Source organism: Tamandua tetradactyla, chromosome 16 (genome assembly GCF_023851605.1).
Source record: "Tamandua tetradactyla isolate mTamTet1 chromosome 16, mTamTet1.pri, whole genome shotgun sequence".
Classification (NCBI taxonomy): Eukaryota; Metazoa; Chordata; class Mammalia; order Pilosa; family Myrmecophagidae; genus Tamandua; species Tamandua tetradactyla.
This window is the reverse complement of record NC_135342.1, coordinates 51,005,658-51,026,161: the sequence shown is the minus strand read 5'-3', so window position 1 is coordinate 51,026,161 and position 20,504 is coordinate 51,005,658. Positions and strand designations below refer to the sequence as shown.

General features: G+C 47.5%; 1 protein-coding gene across 1 annotated transcript; it reads right to left on the bottom strand.

Annotated features, from left to right (window-relative positions):
- Window positions 1-587: 587 nt before the first annotated feature.
- CCL22 (C-C motif chemokine ligand 22) lies at window positions 588-5,752 on the bottom strand. Its single transcript, XM_077133638.1, has 3 exons — window positions 5,662-5,752; window positions 4,291-4,414; window positions 588-2,388 (listed from the first exon to the last, which is right to left on the bottom strand). Exons 1-3 carry the CDS (start codon window positions 5,732-5,734, stop codon window positions 2,304-2,306), a joined length of 282 nt encoding a protein of 93 aa, XP_076989753.1. The 5' UTR covers window positions 5,735-5,752; the 3' UTR covers window positions 588-2,303.
- Window positions 5,753-20,504: the final 14,752 nt, after the last annotated feature.

The window sequence follows — 20,504 nt, the reverse complement described above, 5'->3', positions numbered from 1 at the left end:
CCACAACCTTCTATTCTCTTTCCCTATCTGCTGACTGGCTGGAGAGGAGTCAGGGCCCTCGCAGAAAGCAGAGCCCTGGAGAGATTGTGTCTCTGAATGACTACATGGAAGGCTGCCGACAGGTCAGTACTGCCTGATTAGACTTCCTATGAGAAGACACAAACTCCTGTTGAGTGGAGCCACTGAGATTTTGGAGTTGTTTGTTGTAGGGGTAGTCTTTCCTGCCTAACACACTCTCCTCTTCCTCAGTGTCCACCCTTGAAATGGAGAGTTGAAGGTGGGTTATTGAATGAATTAATGAATATAATGCCTAAAGCTCTTGAAGACCATCTGACAGCTGGTCCCAGGGTGGGCCAGGTGTGGTAAGTGGGGACTCTGGGACAAATCCTTGAGCTTCCTTATTGGTACAGGTCCTTGTATCCAGTCCTGGATTCCCACCCCCCACAAGGGTTACCTTGGGCAAGTCGCCTTACATCTCAGTGTCAAGGGCTTCCCCACTGGGAGAGGGGGACCAGGGTATAACCACCCTCCCCACCTCACCCCTGCCACAGGGACAGCAAATGCCAAGGAACCAAAGCAGTCACTGTTTTAGATCATTTATTTTCCAGAAGGCCTGAGTGGTAAGGACAGGACAGAAACCCTGAAGGGGAGAGGGATCCCACCATCTGAGGGCTCTAATTATGGCCAGCAGGGGTCCTGGGGGTACAAAGACCTTAGAAGACACAGAGCTATTGCTGGCAAAGTGTTATTCCTCAGGCCTTGGATCAGAACCCCACAGCAATCCATAAGGTGGGTATTCTCACCCTTGTTTGTTAGGTGAGGCTCAGAGAGGTTAAATGGTCTCCTCAAGGTCACACAGCCCTGACCTCCATGCTAAGCTGCATCATACTCCCTCACCAGGGAGAAACACATGTAAAGCTTATTTCCTTTACCTGGAGACTCTGCTATCCCAGGGAGACAAAATAAACCCAAAATCCCAGCCCTTAGTTTGGGTCAAGTCATCCTGACAACAAGATTCACTGGTTTCCTTCACTTATCTGCACATTACACACTCACAAACAGAGCTACCCTACCAAAGCCGCTGCCTCTCAGGGCCAGGAAAGCTCTATCCTGTCTCCTTCCTACCCAGTTCCTAAAATTCTTCCATTCATTCACTTGGCCTAGACATTTGCCCTCTTTTTGTATACAAATATACTAGAGCTTATAACACCAAGCCAAGGGTAGTCATTCACACCATAGCTTGAATTTGTTTATCAGCTATTTGGAGAAGGACAAAAGGAAAGTGGAATGTGGGGTACCCTGAAAAGAGTAGGCCTGGGTGTTGGCAGTTGGGGGAGCAGTAAAAGCCTGAGGGAAGCAAGAAGGGTGAAAAAGCCCAAAACGTAGGTCAAATGGAAAAGAAAGGCCAATCAGGCAAATTTGGGGCCTCACAATTGATTTAGCTGGCCCCTGCATTGGTGACTTTGAGTCTCTGTATTGATGGTTGACTGCCTTTCTGGGAGGCAAGGAAGGGACATTACCTTGGGGGGGGGGGGGACATTACTTTTATTGACTCATTCTGCAGCTACTTGCTAAACTCTTATTCTGGGCCAGGCCCTGTGCCGGAGGTGGGGAGACAAGAGTGACTCAGACATGCACCTTGGCCCAGCCACTGGGGCTGGAGAACAAGCGTCTGAATCCTGAGGGATCTGGGCAGACTGTGATCAGGGCTATAAAGAAGGCACAGAGGGCCAGGGGAAGTCTGAGAAATGGAAGTCAGTTACTAGCTTCTTGGTCTGGGCAATTCCTTAGAGGGCAGGTGGGGTTGGACGTGTGGAGGTGATGAGAAAGGCATTCCGAGTGTCAGGCACAGCCTGGGCAAAGGCCCCCAAACAGAAAGCATGGCATGGGTTTGTGGAACAGGGAGCTGGAGCCCAAAATGAATGAAGGGAAGAGAGGTCAAGGCTGGAGATGAGGAGGGGACCATGATCCAGAGGACTGCAGTGCCAGGCTCAGGAGTCTCACTTAGCCTGGGGTACTGGGGAGCCACGGAAGGATTTTGAGCAGGAGAGTGACTGACCGGGACTGTAGACCCTCTAGCTGCTGTGGGGCATAGGATGGATTGGCAGGATCAGAGGAGAGGTGGGAGAGACAGTGTGGAGGCCTAACCGAGGGTGGTGGCTGCACGGATGGGAAGCGGGGAACTCAGGGAGAGACCTTGGCACAGGGTTAGGTGCTGCGGACTGGCTATAATGATGGGAAAGTTGGGTGCCGTGGGCCTTCCTGGAGAAGCCGAGGCCATGGTCTTCTGGCAAGGCCTCCCTTCACTTCCGTAGCTTCTGGAGGGTCTTCTTCACCCAGGACAGCCTGGGATCGGCACAGATCTTCATGTTCCTGGTGGTTAGCAGGCTGGAAGGAGGAGACACCACTGATGCAATAAGGCAGCCTGAACATGCAGCAAGGGTGCCACAGACACCTGTATGCAGAGATGCCTGAGTGGCTTAGCATTTATGAGGCACTTGCTGTATGCAAGGTTACCTGTTCTATAGAATGGCCCAGGATTTATGAGTCATCTACTATATGCAAAGCATGTTTCTCAAGAGGGAGAAGGGAAGAGGAGCAGCAAAGACTTCTCAGACCCTCAACCCCTCAGTCCCAGACTTGAGCGCCAGGCCAGGCCAAGGAGGAGAATTCCCAACGGTCTAATTTTAATCACTGACACTGCCATGGAAGGGAGACTCTGGGGTAGTGGCTAAGAGTTGGGACTTTGGACATAGTAGGTGCTCCAGAAAAGATAGCCTTCATGTGATCATTGTATTTTTGAACTGGAAGGGACTCTGGAAGGAATGTGGCTTGACAGCTGGGGAGACTGAGGCTCAGAGAGGGACTGGGGCTTGCTCAGTATCACACAGCGAGAGAGGCAGGCTGCCCTCACAGCCAGGAGAACCTTACTGCCTTCTTCCCTCTGTGGGTTGGTCGTCCCTCTGCGTGTGCTTCAGGCCTCAGAGGTGCCCGCAGGGGATGCTCTCCCGAGGCGCTGCCCCCTGAGAGTCTGGGTTTACAGCCTATCTGGGTTCTCAGCCTATCTGGGTTCAGAGCCTAGCTCTGCCACTTGCTAGCTGTGTGATCTGGGGCAAGTTCACTTAACTTCTCTGAGCCTCAGTTTCCACAGCTGCAAAATGGGAATGATAATCGTAGTCCAACAACACAGGGTTTTGATAAAGATTTGTTGAGTTAATGTGTATACTGAACTGCTCAGAATAAGGTGCTACATCATTGTGCCCAGAGTTGGCCTGAGCCCTCTATGTGGATTTCCTTAATGAATCCTTACTGCAACCCTATGAGGTACTATTATGCTACATATATTACAACTGAAGAAATCGAGGCCCAAAGACGTAAAGCACCTTGCCCGAGTGCCACGGCTGGCAGGATCTGACTGTGCCTGGCATGCTGTGAACCCAGAGGGCAGCCTGCCTCTCCTGCTGTGTGATACCGGGCAAGCCCCAGTCCCTCTCTGAGCCTCAGTCTCCCCAGGTGTCAAGCCACATTCCTTCCAGAGTTCCATCCGGCTCAAAAATGCAATGATCAGGTGAGGGCTATCTTTTCTTGAGCACCTGTTATGGGCCAGGCACGGCGCTGCCTACCTTCTGTTAATGGCACTGTGTCCCATAGTGCTCAAGAAGCCCCTTAATCTCTCTCTGCCTGGGTCTTCAACTGCAAAAATGATTAATGGCACCTCCTGCCCAGGGGTATTTCAAGGATTAAATGAGTCATAGCATAAAGTGCAAACAGTGCCTGATACTTAGCAAATGTGCTGTACATGTTCGATAAGTGAAAATAAATGAAGGTTATTATTCCCATTATACTGATGGGAAAACTGAGGCTCAGGATTGAAGTGATGAGCCCTTCTTTGTTTTTCACCTGCAGACCCCTCTCCAAAAGAGGCAATCAACAGGGAAGGGAAGGAAGATGAAAAGGAGCAGATGATGTAGCTCCAAACGGAATGAGCAGTCCCCAAAACCAAGGGGATGGGGTCCTGTTCACTCAAACTCTGCAGCCCCAGAACCTGGCTCACCGCCTGGCACGTAGTGGGGACTCGATGATATTTGTTGAATGATCACCTCAGCTTTTGTTCTTGGTATGCCCAACCAAGCAGTAGCGTCTGTTCCAGTCGGGCACTCCCAGCTAACCTTGACGTCCAGCTGCATTCCTCCCACCCCTGGGTCCTCCCCACCCACCTGTGCCGGGGCCATCCTGGCCACAGCCTCGGGCCCTCCCTCCAAGGCCCCCCTCCCCCAGCTCCCTACTCACACCACGCCAGGTCGCCTGCAGGAGTCTGAGGTCCAGAAGAAATGTTTCACTACTCGCGAGGGCAGGGGGTGGCGAATGTAGTCCCGGCAGCAGATACTGTCTTCCACATTGGCGCCGTAGGGACCTGGGGGGAGCAGGTGCCCAGACGTCACCCTCAGCCGCAACCCCTGACCCTGGGCCCCTCCAGGCTCCAGGGAAGAGATGCAGCTTTTCCGTTCTCATGTGCAGGGCTGGCACCCAGGGGGTCCTGGGCCCTTAAAGACTCCACCTGAGAAGCCACTAAAGGGCCCAGGTCTAAACACGCTGGGCCGGGCAGCTCAAGGGGGAGGGACTCAGAAGTACCAGATGCCCCAAGCTTCTAGATGGGACTTAGAGACTCTGAACTGAGTGGAAACTTGGAAACCGGCTGTTCAAAGTCAGAGTCGTGGACCAGCAACAGCAGCCTCATCTGGGAGGGTGTGAGAAGTGCTCCGCTCCCAGCCCAGCCCTACTGAATCAGAGGTGCATTTTAACAAGATCCCCAGGTGCTTTGTAAGCACACCGGTGTTTGAGAAGCCCTGTTTCACAGCATATCTGCTCTACTCTGCCTCCTTGGGCAACTGAGAGGCTGAGGCTCAGAGAGGGGGACTGATTTGCCTAGGGCCACACAGCACAAGTCGGGACCAGGGCTCAACCAGGGTTGTAGTCAAGCTGCCCGTATTTGAGTCTTACTCTGCCCTGAGCCACCAGCTCCCCTGGGCAAGTCATTTAACATGGCCAAGGCCCAATTTCTTCCTCTGACTAAAGGAGTAATAATACTATCAACCTTATGGGGTCTTTACTTCAGGGAAATTGCTCAGGAAATCCAATAACTGTGAGCAGTTGCTATTCATATCTGCCTGACCCCCAGTCCAGTGCTCTTTCCCTACTCAGCATAGGGCAGAGGCACTTACATTGTGGTGAAGAAGAGAAGCCAGGAACCCAGTGCTGAGGGCAGGTTCTGGAGCAAAAATGAGTAGTGGTGGGCATCAGGACCAGCTTTCCAAGGGAGGGTCCCTTACCCCAGCTCCTGCCTTTCCTCACTCAGGCCGACTCCCCTCAGGGGCTCCTTCTCCACACCCCAAGTGCCCTACACTGGAGGTCTCTGGGGCAGGAGGTCCCCAGACCATACCTACACCAATCCCTTCCTCTTCTGAAACTGCTAAGACAGATCCTAGATTCCGAGCCTTGCAGACCACCCATTTAACAGTTGCATAAACTGAGGCCCAGAGAAGCCATAAGAGTCAGCGGCAGACTGCTGCTCCTGGTCCAGTGCTCTTTCCACTGCATGAGGCCTGTACCGCTGCGTCTGCCCCTGGCCTCTGCAGGGACCCTCCCTCTCCCCAGCCTCACCTGCCTCGGTGGCTTGAAGCATTATTGCAAGGAGAATGAGAGCAGCCAGGATTGGAGTCTGCAGGCTGGCCATGCTCCTTTCCTGAGTCCCAGCCCAGGAGTCTGGAATCACTGAGGGCAGGAAAGTCTGGTATTTAAGTGCCTGCCGCAACCCACAATGCTCAGGCACTCTTAGTCACCGGTGAGCCCAGAATCTCTGACATTCAGACTGTGAAAGAAGAACTCCCACTTCCTCCAAACTGGAGGAAATTCTCTGTGGTCGGGAACCACTCAGAGGGGACCCCCACCCTCCCCTGCCCTCTGGGTCTCAAGGGACCTGCAAAATCCCCCTCTGGTGGGGCCTCCAGCCTCGAGGAGCTGGGCAGTCTGCAGATCTGTCTGCAGATCCTCCAAGGATACTTGGCTGTGCCATGCGATGTCTCTGGGACTCGGTTTACCCATCTGAAAATGGAGGCGATGGTTTCGCATCCCTGTCTATTTCTCTCAGAGGTCATTTGTAAATCAAGTGAGAATGTGGACAGGGGCTAATGGCCCCAAACCCTCGCCTGGAATTGAGGTCCAGCTTTTCCCTCTGGAGACCTCCATCACTGATCCCTCCTCAAAGGACAGAGGAACACCTTGGATTGACTTCTCTGCCCCTGCCAGCCTCTTCTGGCCTTTCCTATGCAGCTCCAATCCGGGCCAGTCTATGGTCCTCTCGACTGTTTGTAAAGAGCTTCCACACACACTTTCTTTCTTGTTGGCTCTTCCTCCTCCCCTGACGCTGATGTCCTCTCCCTCACCTGCCCCCTACTCAGTCTTCACCATGTCCCACTGATTCTCCTGCCTAAATCCCCTTGGGACGTATACCCTCTTCTCCATCCCCCCTGCCCCTACCCAGTCTAGGCCACCTGCACCTCAGGCTCAGATGCTGCCCCCTCTGTCCGCTCTCCACGCTGCAGCAGCCAGAGCAAGCTGTCCAGATCCAAAGCTGCACATGCCTCTCTCCTGCCACAAACCCTGCTGTAGCTCCCCATGTACCTGAGGGCAGAAATCAGGCACCTGATTGTGACTGTGGCCTTCAAGGTCCCCATGACAGGCCCCATCAAACCCCTTCCCACAGATTACACCACACTTCTTGCAGTTCCTCAAAGAGGCTGGCTGGCCTGGCCCTGGAGTGCGTGTCCTTTCCGCCTCTCCACCACACAAGCGCCTGCTCATGCGTCAAGGGCCATTTGAAATGTCACCTCTGTGGCAAGCACAGCCCCTCAAAGACTTCAAAGTTCTCTGGGTGTGTGTATGGGGGTGGGGGGTAGGCAGAGCAAACTGCATTGGGTTTTCTCCTTTCCAGGCCCCTCCCCAGAAGCCAAACTCCAAGCTCTCAAAGGCCGGGGTCTCCTCTTGGAGTTCGTAAGGTCCACAGGGCACCAAGCACATGGCAGCTTAGAATTCATGCAACGAAGAAGGAAACTGAGGCTCAGAGGAAGAGGGCATTGGTCAAGGTCACAGTGTCACAAGAGGCCTGGAACTCAGGATGCTATATTTGTAAAGGGACTCATCTATTCATTACTTCATTCATTCATTCAACAGTATCTACCGAGCATTGTGTTAGACAGGATAATGCCCCCCCAAGACATGTCCATGTCCTAATCCCTGGAATCTGCACATATATTCTGATGCATGGAAAAAGGGATTAAGTACAGGGTCCTGAGAGAGGGAGATCATTCTAGATTACCCAGATGGGCCCAGAGCTCTTCCAAGAGGGTCCGAGCCAGAGGAAGAGACGTGATGACAGAAGCAGAGGTTGGAGTGAGATAAGGCTGTGAGCTAAGGAATGTGAGCAGCGTCAAGAAAAGGAGAAGAAAAATTCTCCCCAGAAACCTCCAGAAGGAGCACAGCCCTGTAGACACCTTGATTTTAACCACTGAGTCTGATTGACGACTTCTGACCTTCAGAACTGAAAGACAATAAATTCGTGTTGTTTTAAGCCATTAAGTGTGTGGGTATTAAATTGTCACAGCATCAATCAAAATCTACTACAAGCTCCCGCCATGTAGCAGACACAGCGCTGGGAGCTGCAGACACAGCTAAGGCCCCACTGTTGCAGAGGTTGCCTTCTAGACCAGGCGATGCACAGACAGATACACACACAAGGTAATGTCAGGGAAAGACGAATGCAGTGGAGAAAATAAAACAGGAAAACAGAGAAGGGCTATGGGGAAGCAGTTTGGGGAAGGCAGTCAGGAAAGGCCTTTGAGGAGGAGACTCGGGAGCTGAAATCGGAAGATGAGGAGGAGCTCGCCTGGGAGGAAACAGCAAACGCAGGGCCCTGCCAGGTCAGGCAGCCCCAGTGGAGGGAGAGAGACGCAGCGGGAGGCCAGCAAAGGAGGCTGGCAGGGCAGGGGCTGCCCAGGTGTGTCGGGGGGCAGTTTCATCATGATCCTCCAGGTAAGATGTGATCTGAAGTGCACAGCACCCCCTCAGAAGAATTCCTGTCTAAAGGCTTTAACCCAAATCAAATCAAGCTTCTAGTCCTAACTTCCAGCTTCCATGTAATGCAGGGGCCAGGGAACAAGAAAAACGACCCCACCAGGAAACAATCAAGCAATTCTAGCAGGTGGGAACTCCTCAAGCTTCCACAGGACAACCATCCCAGATCTTCAAAAAGTTTATATTGGTTTTTTGTTTGTTTGCTTGCTTGTTTTTTGTTTTGTTTTGTTTTTTGTTTTAAGGTGAATCGGAATCTTTGAAATTAAAAGAGTTTCTGTTGGGGTGATGAGAAGGTTTTAGTAATGGAAGGTGAGGATGGTGGCACAATGTTGTAAAAGGAATTGGTGCCATTGAATCATACACCCAAAAATGGCAATAGCAAATCTCATGCTATGTTGCCACAATTAAAAAAAGAGAGAGAGAGATTGGTGAGAATGTGTTTATTGGGTATCTTTCTCTTGGGAACAATGATATCACCTAAAATTGAGAGTGTTGGTGGACTGTTGACTTAGGACATTATACATGATGCCTAATGAATGGAGGTGGCTAAAGGACACACTGACTGAGAAGTAGATTGGCAAACGATGGTGTAAACCTACAACTGAATATTGTTCTGCTAGGAAAAGGAAGAAAATTGTGAGGCATGCAACACTGTGGATGAACCTGAGGGATATTTGGTGAGGTAAAATAAGCCAGAAATAAAAGAGCAAATATTGTATAGTCTCGTTTAGAAAATATTTATAAGAAAACTGGGGACTAGATTGTAAGCTCTTATAGCAGTCACATTCAGTCCAGAGTGGTAATTTTTATTTCCGGATTTTGAGAGGCTGTTTTATATATGTATAACTTGGTATTTAGAAATAAAAACAAAGCTGATCAGGTTGGGATTAAGGTAATTCAGAATACAGGGGTAAGGAGGACATTGTCTATATTTTAGAACCTCATCTACTCTTTGAGACCAAAGGAAGAAAAGTTTTTATTGTCCAGAACCTAAATTTTCTGTAGCACATAACTTCACTCAATCTGTCTGGATAGATCATTTAAACAATCCAAATATAGGGAATCCAGAATAAGTATAAGGGCCTTTAGTCCTGTATTAGCTTAATCTAATACCTGGATACATCCCAGAGTATATTAAACAGATAATCAAAAAGTATTGGGAAAAAAAAAAGTATTGGCAAAGCTTGTTGAGGGATGGAAGAGAAAATACAGAACTGTTAAACTTTACCACCAGGGAAATTCCTGATACTGTGTCAAGCATTAGGGACACCTAAATCAATAGGACAAGAATTATGTATGAGGTGGAGAAGCTTAGTCTACCTATAGGTATGTCTAAGAGTTACCTCCAGAGGACCTCTTTTGTTGTTCAGATGTAGCTGCTCTCACTAAGCCCGACTGTGCAAGTGAAATCATTGCCCTCCCCCGTACGTGGCACACAACATCCAGGGATGAAAGGCTCCCTGGTAGTGTGGGAAATGACTTCCAGGGATGAGCCTGGCCCTGGCGCATGGGATCAACAATGCCATCCTGACCAAAAGGGGGGAAAGAACTGTAACAAATAAGGTATTAGTGGCTGAGAGAGTTCAAATAGAGTCAAGAGGCTATTCTGGAGGTCATGCTTATACAAGCTTCAGTGAGACACTGCTACCTACTGTAACTTGCCAACCCCCAACCTAAACCATTCCTGCCAATCCCAAAGAACATCTAGGGCATTGTATACAAAATTCTACAAAGGTTCCATGCACTAGAGTAACTTTCCAGAAATCTACAACCTCCAGATGGGTCCCTGGACCAGATAAGTCCTGAAACACAGAGGGGCCAGCCTCTCCAGAATATCAGCTAGTTCCATCCCCCTATCCCATATTATTGGCAGCCCCTTCCAACATGAAAAATTAGAATGGGCATAGCCCAAATACCCCTAAAGAGTGGGAGAAAGATCAAAGGTGATGGTGGAGTTATACAGAGAAGGTAGGGTTTAACAAATGAGTATGAGTGCTGAATCATTATCTTGATATTTCTTTTAGTCTCCAGTATCTTAGAGCAGCTGAAAGTAAAAACCTAAAATTGTGGAATTGTAACGCAGACCAAACTCTGAAATCTGTTCTACAACTAATTGTTGCAATATGCTTTGAAATTTACTGCTTTTTTGTATATACATTAGTTTTCACAAAAAAGAAGGAAAAAGTGGTTTGTGATGATAAGTGCACAGCTATAAGAGGATATTGTAAACCATTGATTGTACACTTTGGATGATTACATGGCACATGAATAAATAATAAATATCAATTAAAAATAAATAATTAAAAAAACAAAAACAAAAAAGAGAGAGACAACAGCTAAATGTTATCTGGACCTTGAATGAATGTTGTTTTGACAAAGAGCTGGAAGAGACCTTATAGGGACAACTGGGAAAATGTGAGTAGGGGCTGCATATTAGATATGAGGGAGTTATCATGGATTTTTTTAAGCGTCATGAAGACATCGGGGTATGTAGGAAAATGTTCTTGTTTAGCAGATGCTCACTGAAGTATTCGGGGGTGAAGGTCACAATCTCACTTTTAAAGGGTCCAGGAAAAAAAACCTCCTATAGAGAGAAAGCAAATAGGGCAATGTGTTTACAACGTCGCAGCGAGGCAGTGGATAGACTGACAATCACTGAACTATTGTAACGACTCTTCTGAATATTTGAAATTTTCAACTAACAAGAAAAAAAAAAAAAACACTGCTTTTAAACGTGGAAGTCACCCTCTGAGCCACCGGCTTCGGGTGCAGGAGGAGGTGAGGGGGAGAGCCTGTCTGGCGGCCGCCCAGCGGGGCGCGGGGTTTTCTCACGTGGGGCCCTCCAGCCCAGGGGCCCCACCGCGGGGTGGGCTCAGGGGCTCCCCCTTGGAGAGCCCCTGCACCTCCCCCCGCCCCGGGACTCCACGGGGCTCCGAACCCCTCCTGAGGGCTCAGCCTTTGCGAGCAACGCCCCCTAGGACCCCATTTCCCTGGGGCTCAGAAGGAGGGCGACCCCAGAGACCGCGGCCCCCGCCCCTGCCCCGCAGCGCCCTGGAGCTGGTGGAAGGGCGGGCCCGGAGTTAGGCGCCCGGGTGCCTGGGCACGGGGTCAGGGGCCCAGTTTTCGAGGAAGGGAAGGGGAAGTCCCCGCTGCGGCGGAGAGCAGGGGAATCACTGACCTGTTTTCCCCCCTCCTGCTGGGGCAGCCCTCACCGAAGGCTCCCGGACCCAATCCTCTCTTCCCAGCCTCCCTTCTTTTCTGGATGAAATTGATTTTGGTTTATGAAGAAATACATAATAACACATCAACATATATCTACACAGGTGCCGGGCCGGGGTCAGGGAAGGAAGGACTCGACTTTCCACCGTTTACCCTGTTAACACGGTGGGAATCGTTGCTTTACCAGGTTGCGTGACTGACCTAGTCAAAAAATGAAAATGTAAATGCAACGCAGTACAAAAGGGGCTGGACTGAAAAGGAATTCTCCCACTTCTGACCCCGGGCCCCCCTCCCCCTCCCCCTCCTCACCCCCCACCCCCACCCAGTGTTTCAGTTCCTTCCTGGGAGGCAGCGGGTGTAAGGAGGCCGCTGTTCAGAGACGGTCTGTCCATGAGCAAGCCATGCAGGGAGCTGGTGCTCAGGAAAGAGGGAAGGGAGGGCGGGCAGCATGTAGTGAACAGAGAGTATAAAAATACTGCTTCGCCCCAACCCCCCACCCCAAGTACCTGCTCAGGCAGTTCCCCACCAGTACATCTGCACCAACCTCCCTCTTTTCAACGGCTGGTTTGGGTTTCCCCAGGCTTTTTCATTTACATAAAAATGCCAAAATAACCTCCCCTGGACACATTCACAAGAGGAATGCATCTGGAAGCTAAATTCCTAGAAGTAGAATGTCTGAACGTTGGCTTCCACTGAGGCGAAAAAAGAAAGTCTCTGCCCCGAGAGTTTCCTCTTTCCAGCAAAGGCAGGAGGAGACCCAGGAGAGAGCTCCGGGAGGGGCTACCAGGACCCCTCCAGGCCCCTGATTTCGGAGCAGCTGCCCAGGCGCTGGTGCCCCATCCCTCTGCTTGGCTCAGGGAAGCTCAGCAGCCCCGGGCTGGGGGAAGCCTGGGAGCTTTATCTTTATATCCTCCCTCAATTCATTGATTTGGTTTTTGATGAGGTTTTCCATGTCTGCTCGTACATTCTGAATTAATTGTTTCAGCTCCTGTACGTCATTTGAATTGTTGCCTTGTTCCTTTGACTGGGCCATATCTTCAATTTTCCTAGTGTGATTTATTATTTTTTGCTGGCGTCTAGGCATTTAATTACCTTAATTTATTCTGGAGATTGCTTTCACGTCTTTCATCTAGGGTTTTCTTGCTGGATGAATTTGTCGTCTATCTGTTCTTTGACATTCCATTCAGCTTTATCTGGACCTTTAGCTTAAGTTTTGTTTAACAGAAGAGAATTTTTCAGTTCTTGTTTTCTTGTTTCTTGCCCTGCTTGTGTGGTGCCTTCCCCCCACACACACACACTTAGGAGGGTCTACTTAGATATTATAGACCCCAGCCAGATTTTCCCAGACCAAACTGGCCTCCTATCAGGAGGAAAGAGTCACCTGTGTCAGTTTTCCCTAAGGGTGAGACCCAGCAGGTTGAAAGACTTTCCTGTGAAGTCTCTGGACTCTGTCTTTTTTATCCTGCCCTGTGTGTGGCGCTTGTCTGACTGCAGGTCCCACCAGTATAAGATAATGCGGTACCTTTAACTTTGGCAGACTCTCCCTGCTGGGGGCGTGGTGGAGACAGAGGAGAGGTTGTAGGCTGGTTTTAATGGCTTCAAATTACCAAGCCCTGGTGTCTGAATTCCTTGATGGAGGGATTCCACCTGGGTGGGGCTTCACCCCTCCCCTGGAGAAGGCACAGGCTCCAGACAAGCCCCCAAAAGAGCTCACTTCTGCCTATGCCTGGGGCAGTTGCAGCCTGAAAAGTCCTGCCGCTGTGTCCAGAGGCAGTCAAGCCTTTGTAGATACACAGCCACAAAAACCTCTGTTTCCTTCTTTTTTTTCCCCCCTTTTTCTGTCAATCCTGCTCCCTTGGCGCTGGGGCAAAAATGAGCAACCTCCACTTTGATCAGGTTCACCTAAGCTGGGGGCCTATTTTTAGTAGTCAGAATTTGTTAATTAGTTCCACAATTGGCATTTGATTGTGCCCAGTCCCTGATGCTGGTAAAGTCCTTTCCTTTCCCCTCTGGGAAATGGCCTGTGGGGGAGGGGTGCTGGCCGCCTCAGCTTTGGGAACTCACGGTTTGGGGGGGGGTGCTCGCAGCTGGTCCAGCTGGTCCAGACTGGGGTACGCTGTGTGTCTGGTCACTGACGAGGCCCCAGGAGCTGTTTTGTACTGTTTCTGGTTATTTAGTAGTTGTTCTGGAGGACGAATTAAAATGCGTGTGTTGTTAAGCCGCCATCTTGACCCGGAACTGGGAGCTTTATCTGAGAACCTGGAGCCAGCGGACTGGGAAGTCTGGGGCTTTCATCAACAGGGAGAGTTGATCCAAGAGCCTAGCAAGGGTCTTTGAGGCTGGGTCCAGACTCTCTACTTTGTCTAAATAAGTAGACTCTGGAGCAAGTGGGAAATCCTGGGTTGACAAGAGATGGGTAGGGAGAAAGAGGTGAAAGATTTTGCGGCCATACTCTGGAGGTAGCTCTTATGCAAGCTTCAGTTAGAACTCGCCATCTATCATAACCTGCCAACCCCCAACCAGGACCATTCCAGCCAATCCTAAAGAACACCTAGGGCAATATGTAAGATTCCACAAGGGTTCCATGCACTAGTGTAGTTTTCCAGAAACTTACAACCTCTAGATGGATCCCTGGACAAGATAAGTCCTGAAACCTAGAGGCCCCAGCCTTTCCAAAACATCAGATAATTCCATCTCCCTATCCCATATTAGTGGGGTAACATGAAAAAGTTAGAACGGCTATAGTCCAAACACACCTAAAGAGAGCGTTAGAAAGACCAAAGATGATAGTGGAGTTATACAGAGAAGATAGGATTTAACAAATGAGTATGATTGCTGAATCATTAAATTGATATCTCTTTCAGTCTCCAGTATCTTAAAGCAGCTAGAAGTAAAAACCTAAAATTGTGGAATTATAACCCATGTCAAACTCTGAAATCTGTTCTACAACTAATTGTGATGCTGTGCTTTGACATTTATAGCTTTTGTGTGTATATGTTATTTCTCACAAAAACGAAAAAAAAAAGTCAATTGTGATGATAAAATATTTGTTCGTTCTAGTCTCCTAAATACTGGAGCAGCTAGAAGGAAAAATCTGAGAGGATCCTATGGTAGCCCATGACAAACTCTGGGATCTGTCCTGTAACTACTTGTTGAAGAGTGCTTTGAAAACTATTGCTTTTTATTTCTTTGCTTTGTATATATGTTATATTATACAATTAAAAAGTTAAAAAAAAAAAGATTTTGCAGCCACTTGGCCACTATAACATTTTGAAGGGGCGACATGATTATCCCCATTTCTCAGAAAAAGAAACTGAGACTTAGAGAAGATCCACAGCCAGTGAGTTGGGCGGGTGGGGGAGCCAAACCTTGCACTCAGACCTCTGACGCCAGAGCCGGCTGCACACTGACAGCTCCGCCTCACTGCCTGCAGCGATGTCAGGCTAGGAACAGCAGCAGCGGGGCAGCGGGCGGCCAGACGTGCTGTCCGTCTTAGTCGGATGTGGCCGGAGCTGCTGAGGCCCCACAGTTCACTGGACGGAAGCCACCTGCCAAGACCAGAGTAGTGGGGCCTGGATTTGACCCCAACATTTTTTGGTTTTTAATTGAGACATAATTCACATATCATTTTTAAAGTGTACAATTCAGTGGTTCTTAGTATGTTTACAAGGTTATGTACCCACCACCATAACCTAATTCCAAAACATTGTCATACCCCAAAAAGAAATCCTATAGTCATTAAGCAATCACTTCCCACTACTACACCTGGAAATCAGCCCCTGGAAATCACTAATCTACTTTTGTCCTTAGAGATTTTCCTATTCTGGACATTTCATGAATGTGGAATCATACAATAGGTGGCCTTTTGTGTCTAGTTTCTCTCACTTAACATGAAAGTTTCATCCATATTGTAATATGGTATCAGTACTTCATTCACTTTCGTTGCTGAATAATATTCCATTGCATGGATGTATGACATTTCATTTATTCATTCATCATATGATGGACATTTGGGCTGCTTCCACTTTTGAGCTATTATAAATAATGCTGCTATGAGCATTTATGTACAAGTTTTTGTGTGAACATAAGTTTTCAGTTCTCTTGGATTTTTACCTAAGAATGGAATTGCATGGTAAATCTATGTTTCACTCTTTGAGGAGCTGCCAAACTATTTCCAAAGAGGCTTTACCATTTTACATTCCCACCAGCAATGCATGAGGGTTCCAGTTTCTCCACATCCCCACCAACACTTGCTAATGTCCATCTTTTTTATCTAAGCCATCTTAGTGGGTGTGAAGTGGTATCTCAGCGAGTTTTGATTTGCATTTTCCTAATAATGACATTGAACATCTTATTATGTGCTTACTGGCCACTCTTTGGAGAAATGCCTGTTCAAATCTTTTCCCCAGTTTTTAAATTAGGTTATCTTTTTTATTGTTAAGTTATGAGTTCTTTATGCATTCTGGATAATAGACCCTGATCAGATATGATTTGTAAATCTTTTCTCCCATTCTGTGAACTGTCTTTTTCATTTTTTTGATAATGTCCTTCGAAACACAGGTTTTGATTTTGGTGAAGTCCAAGTTATCTATTTGTCCTTTGGTTTCCTGTGCTTTAGATCTAAAGCACACGTCTGAGAAACCATTGCCTGGTCCAAGGTCACGAAGATTTACCCCAATGTTTTCTTCTAAGAATTTTGTGGATTTAGCTCTTACATACACATCTTTGATCCATTTTGAGTTACTTTTTGTATATGGTATGAGGTAGGAGTCCAACTGCATTCTTTTGTATGTGAATATCCACTTTTCCTGCCACCACTTACTGAAAAGGTATTCTTTCCCCCATTGAATTGGCTTGGCATCCTTGTAAAAAAAATCAATTGACCAGAAGTGAATGAGTTTTCCCCTGGATTCTCAGTTCTATTCCACTGATCTCTGTATCTACCTCATCTCTACATCTGTCCTTGTGCCAGTACCACCCTGTCTTGATTACTATACTTTGTGGCAATCACTCCCCAACCAGGTTCTTTTTATTATTTAAATTTTCAAATGAAATTTTCAGACATACAGAAAAGTAAAATAAAACCAGGGGTGGGGGGCGGGCCACGGTGGCTCAGCAGGCAAAGTTCTCGCCTGCCATGCCAGAAACCCGGGTTTGATTCCAGTGCCTGCCCATGCAAAAAATAATAAATAAATAAGTAAATAAATAAATAAATCTGGGGACCCACAACTCAGATTTAACAGCAGTTTATTTTGGTCTATATCTCTTTTGTTTTTATTGTGGTAAAATATTTCCGATACAACCAAAGCCACCCTCCTCCTAAATTTACCCGTTTCCCCTCCCTCTCTCCCCAAGGGTAACCACAAAACCACCAACCTGAAGCTGTTTCAGGTCCTTCCCAAGGCTGTCATTATGCTTTTTATAGCCTTATAAGAAAATACGGTGCTGTTTTGTGGGACTTAACGTTGTACATAAGTAGCATCTATTCTGAATGTAGCCTTTTACAATTTGCTCATTTCTTTTATGTTTGTAAGGTTTTTTTCCCCCCATATTGATCCATGTGGATCTAAGACACTTGTTTTCACTGTTACATATAGCAAATTTTAGGAATAATCCATTGTTTATTTGCTCATTCCCCTTGCAATGGACATTTAGGTTGTTTCCAGATTTTCACTATTATGATAGTTCTGTAATGAATGGACATTCTTGCATGTGTCTTCCTGTTCCCTTCATCTTCTTGCTCATTTTCTTACTCTAAACTTGGTTCTCCCCTGAGGATCCTGCTTCCCCTGCAGCCTTCTAAGGGGTGGCTGTTTTCCCTCCCATAGCCCTCATACCAGAGCACCCAGGGGTGCAGGAGGCAATCTCCTTGCTCCACACAGCTGCTTCCAAAGCACCCATCCTTCCTCCCTCATCCTTAAACACCCCAGCTTCTTAGAAATACATGTCACCAGACTTTACCACCCATGACCCCACCTTGTTGCAGCCACCTCCTCACCTCCGATCACTTCCCCGCCCCCTCCTTGACAAATTTAGCTCCCAGCTCATAGTCATTTTCTCCTATGTGATTCTGTCACATGCATGGTGACTTCAGTAACCAGCCCCTTGGCCTCTCCATTCCGTGACTCCTCTCCTCCAATACACTTGTCCTCAACCTGCCTCAGTGCCTTACTCCCAAAGTCATACTCTTGATCATGTCATTACCAATAATGGCACCTGCATAATCTCAATTTCAAACATTCCAATCTCCAGCCACTACCATTTTATCAGCCCAGCTTACTGCCTTGAGTATCCAAAAAAAAAATGGTCTTTTATTACAAGCCCTGCTTGCCTATGCCTTCAATTCTCTTGCCAAAATATTTTCACTTCTTGCTACCTTCTAGCTAAACCCCAACCCTGGTGAAACCCAATTCTTCACCAACTCTGCACCTGCGCCAGTGCAGCTGAGCACTGCTGGAGGAAAGCACACAGTTGTGGTGGCTGGTGATTCCAGACGGCTGACCTCCCTTGGGCCCTCCATATTGCCCAAAAGTCCTGCTGCATTCTGTTCTCTCTTGAACTATTTAATCCTTCTTCCCTCCACTCAAACCTTCAACTCCTCCTCACTGATCCTCACTCTACTTGATGACCCTGCTTCCTATTTCCCTAAGGAATTAGAGGCTCTCAGAAGAGCACACCCCCCTGCAACCACTGCATCTACCCACAGATCTGCATCTTTCTTGCTCCTGCCTAATCCCCTCTCCTACCCAAGGACATCACTCCTCAATTCTCCTGCGTCTTTACTGCATCCTCAGCTTCACCTTTTCTACTCTATCATTCTCATCTTCATACAACATACTATTATTTCTCCCATGTTAAGAAAATAGTGTCTTGACCCCAATATCTCCCTCCAGATACTGCCCCTCCCTCTACAGCAAAGCTCAAGAGATGAGTCTATGCTTGCTCTCTCCAGTTCCTCTCCTAGTCTTTCTTAAACTCACTCCAATCAGGATTTGTTGCTCACCAACAAAAACTGGGTTGTCAAGACCCCTAGTTTTTAGTGAAAAAAAAAGCCTTTTCTTTTCACTAAATCCAATGGTCTGCTCTGTCTTTAGTTGACTTGACCCATCAGTTGCATTTAACCATTTGATCACTCCCTTCTCCTTAAAACACTTTCTTCCTTCGCTTCTAGTATACCATTTTTTCCAGGTTTATCTCTAACCTCATTGGCTGCTCTTTTGCTGGTTCCCCTTCATTTCTCCAAATCCTAAATGTTGGGGTGCTCCAGGGTTAAGCCCTCCGACTTCTTATTATGTTACAGATGGGGTATTGATTGGGGACCGCTTAAGGGAGTTGCTGGCAAGGTAGAAATATTTTGTATCTTGATCTGGGTGGTGGTTACACAGATATGTACATATGTGAAAATTCATTTGCTGAATGCATAAGATGTGTACACTTTATGGTATATAAGTCATATCTCAATTTAAAAAAAGAATAAGAAAAGAAAGACTGGCAGAGTAGGAACTAAAAATCATACTATTAGTTATCTTAGTAGATGGTGGCTGATAGTGGCTTAGGGGATGGAGGTTGTTAAGTAACCAGGTGTGTGGTGATCTGTTACAGCAGCCATAGGAGATAGCGCACAATAAATCAAGAAGCATTTGTTCAAGCAAATCTACTAAACCTCAGTAAGAAGAGTGGTGTTTAGCCTAGGATAGTGCCTACCTTTCTCCTACTCTCTGCTTCATGGAATAGAAGTTCTACCAAAGGGATGGGAAAGGGATGACATTATTTGGAATAAAGTACAGAAAATCCCTGATCCGGGGCATTGTAAAAACAATAGTGATCTCAGTGGCAGACAAGCAGAAGAGGCCAACATCTCAGCTAACTTGGGCTTGCACAGACCAATAGACAAGCCAGAAATTTAGCAGGGAGGTTTGGAAAATACGACAGCCAAAGTGGCCTTGATAAAGCCCAATTTATCCCTGATAGTCTGCGTTGTGGGTTAAATTGTGACCTCAGAGAGATATGCTCAAGTCCCCTGGTACCTGCAAATCTGACCTTAGTTGGAAGCAGGATCATTGCAGATGTGCTTAAATTAAGGTGAGGTCATTCTGTATCAGAGCAGGCCCTGACTTCTATGTGGCTGATGTTCTTACAAGAAGATGGAAATGTGGACACAGAAACAGAGACACACAGGGAGAAGACGGACATGTGAAAACAGAGCAGCAGTTAGAGTTATATTGCCACAAACCAGCCTATACCTGGGGCCATCAGAAGCTGGAAGAATTCTTTCCTAGAGCCTTTGGAGGGACCACAGTCTTGCTGACACTTTGGTTTCAGAATTCTAGCCTTCCGAACTGTCAGAGAATAGATGTCTGTTGTTTTAAGCCACTCAGTCTTCGTAATTTGTTACAGCAGCTGTAGGAAATGAATACGGGCTAAAGGGCTGTGTGCCTGTGCAAGGTTGCACAGACCTCAGGAAAGATTGAAGAAGACCTTAACAAGCTATTCATCTCTGACTGAACACACAGAATGTAAAAACAGCAACAGATTTGTAAATGGCCGGAACTTTGAATGCATTCCCCAAAACCCACATGGATCAGTAGGCAAAAAATAAAAGCTTTACTGGCTTAAGGTATTTAAGCACAAACTCTGATCAGTCATTGGCTACCCACTAAGCAATGTCCCAAAGATGACACTCAGAACTAGTTTTAAAAATACAAACAAGAATTTAAAACAAACAAACAAAAAACTGGGCAAAGACATCAGTGGCCACATCTTGTGGGGGAAACATACTCCACAGGATTAATCCAGGCCAGTCACTAAATAAAGACACAGGCAAACAAAACCCAGCAACAATAACCACCCCTCGGGAGGGTGGAATCCAGAGTTGCTGCAATAATTATTCAACAACAACAAAAATGAGGAGACAAATAAAGAAACAGGAAAGTGGGATCCATACATAACAAAGACAACTGTCTATAGAAACCCTCTCTTAGGGACTCCAACTGTTGTACTTAGCAGACAAAGTTTTCAAAAGTTATGGGAGACTTGGCCCTCCAGCTGTGACTGCTGCAGCCCTATCTTGAACCAGTTTGGAAGCTTCAACTATGAGGAGAGCTGCGGCAGCCCCCTCAGGAGACAACCAGTTGACCCCTTCCCCCGGCCTCGCC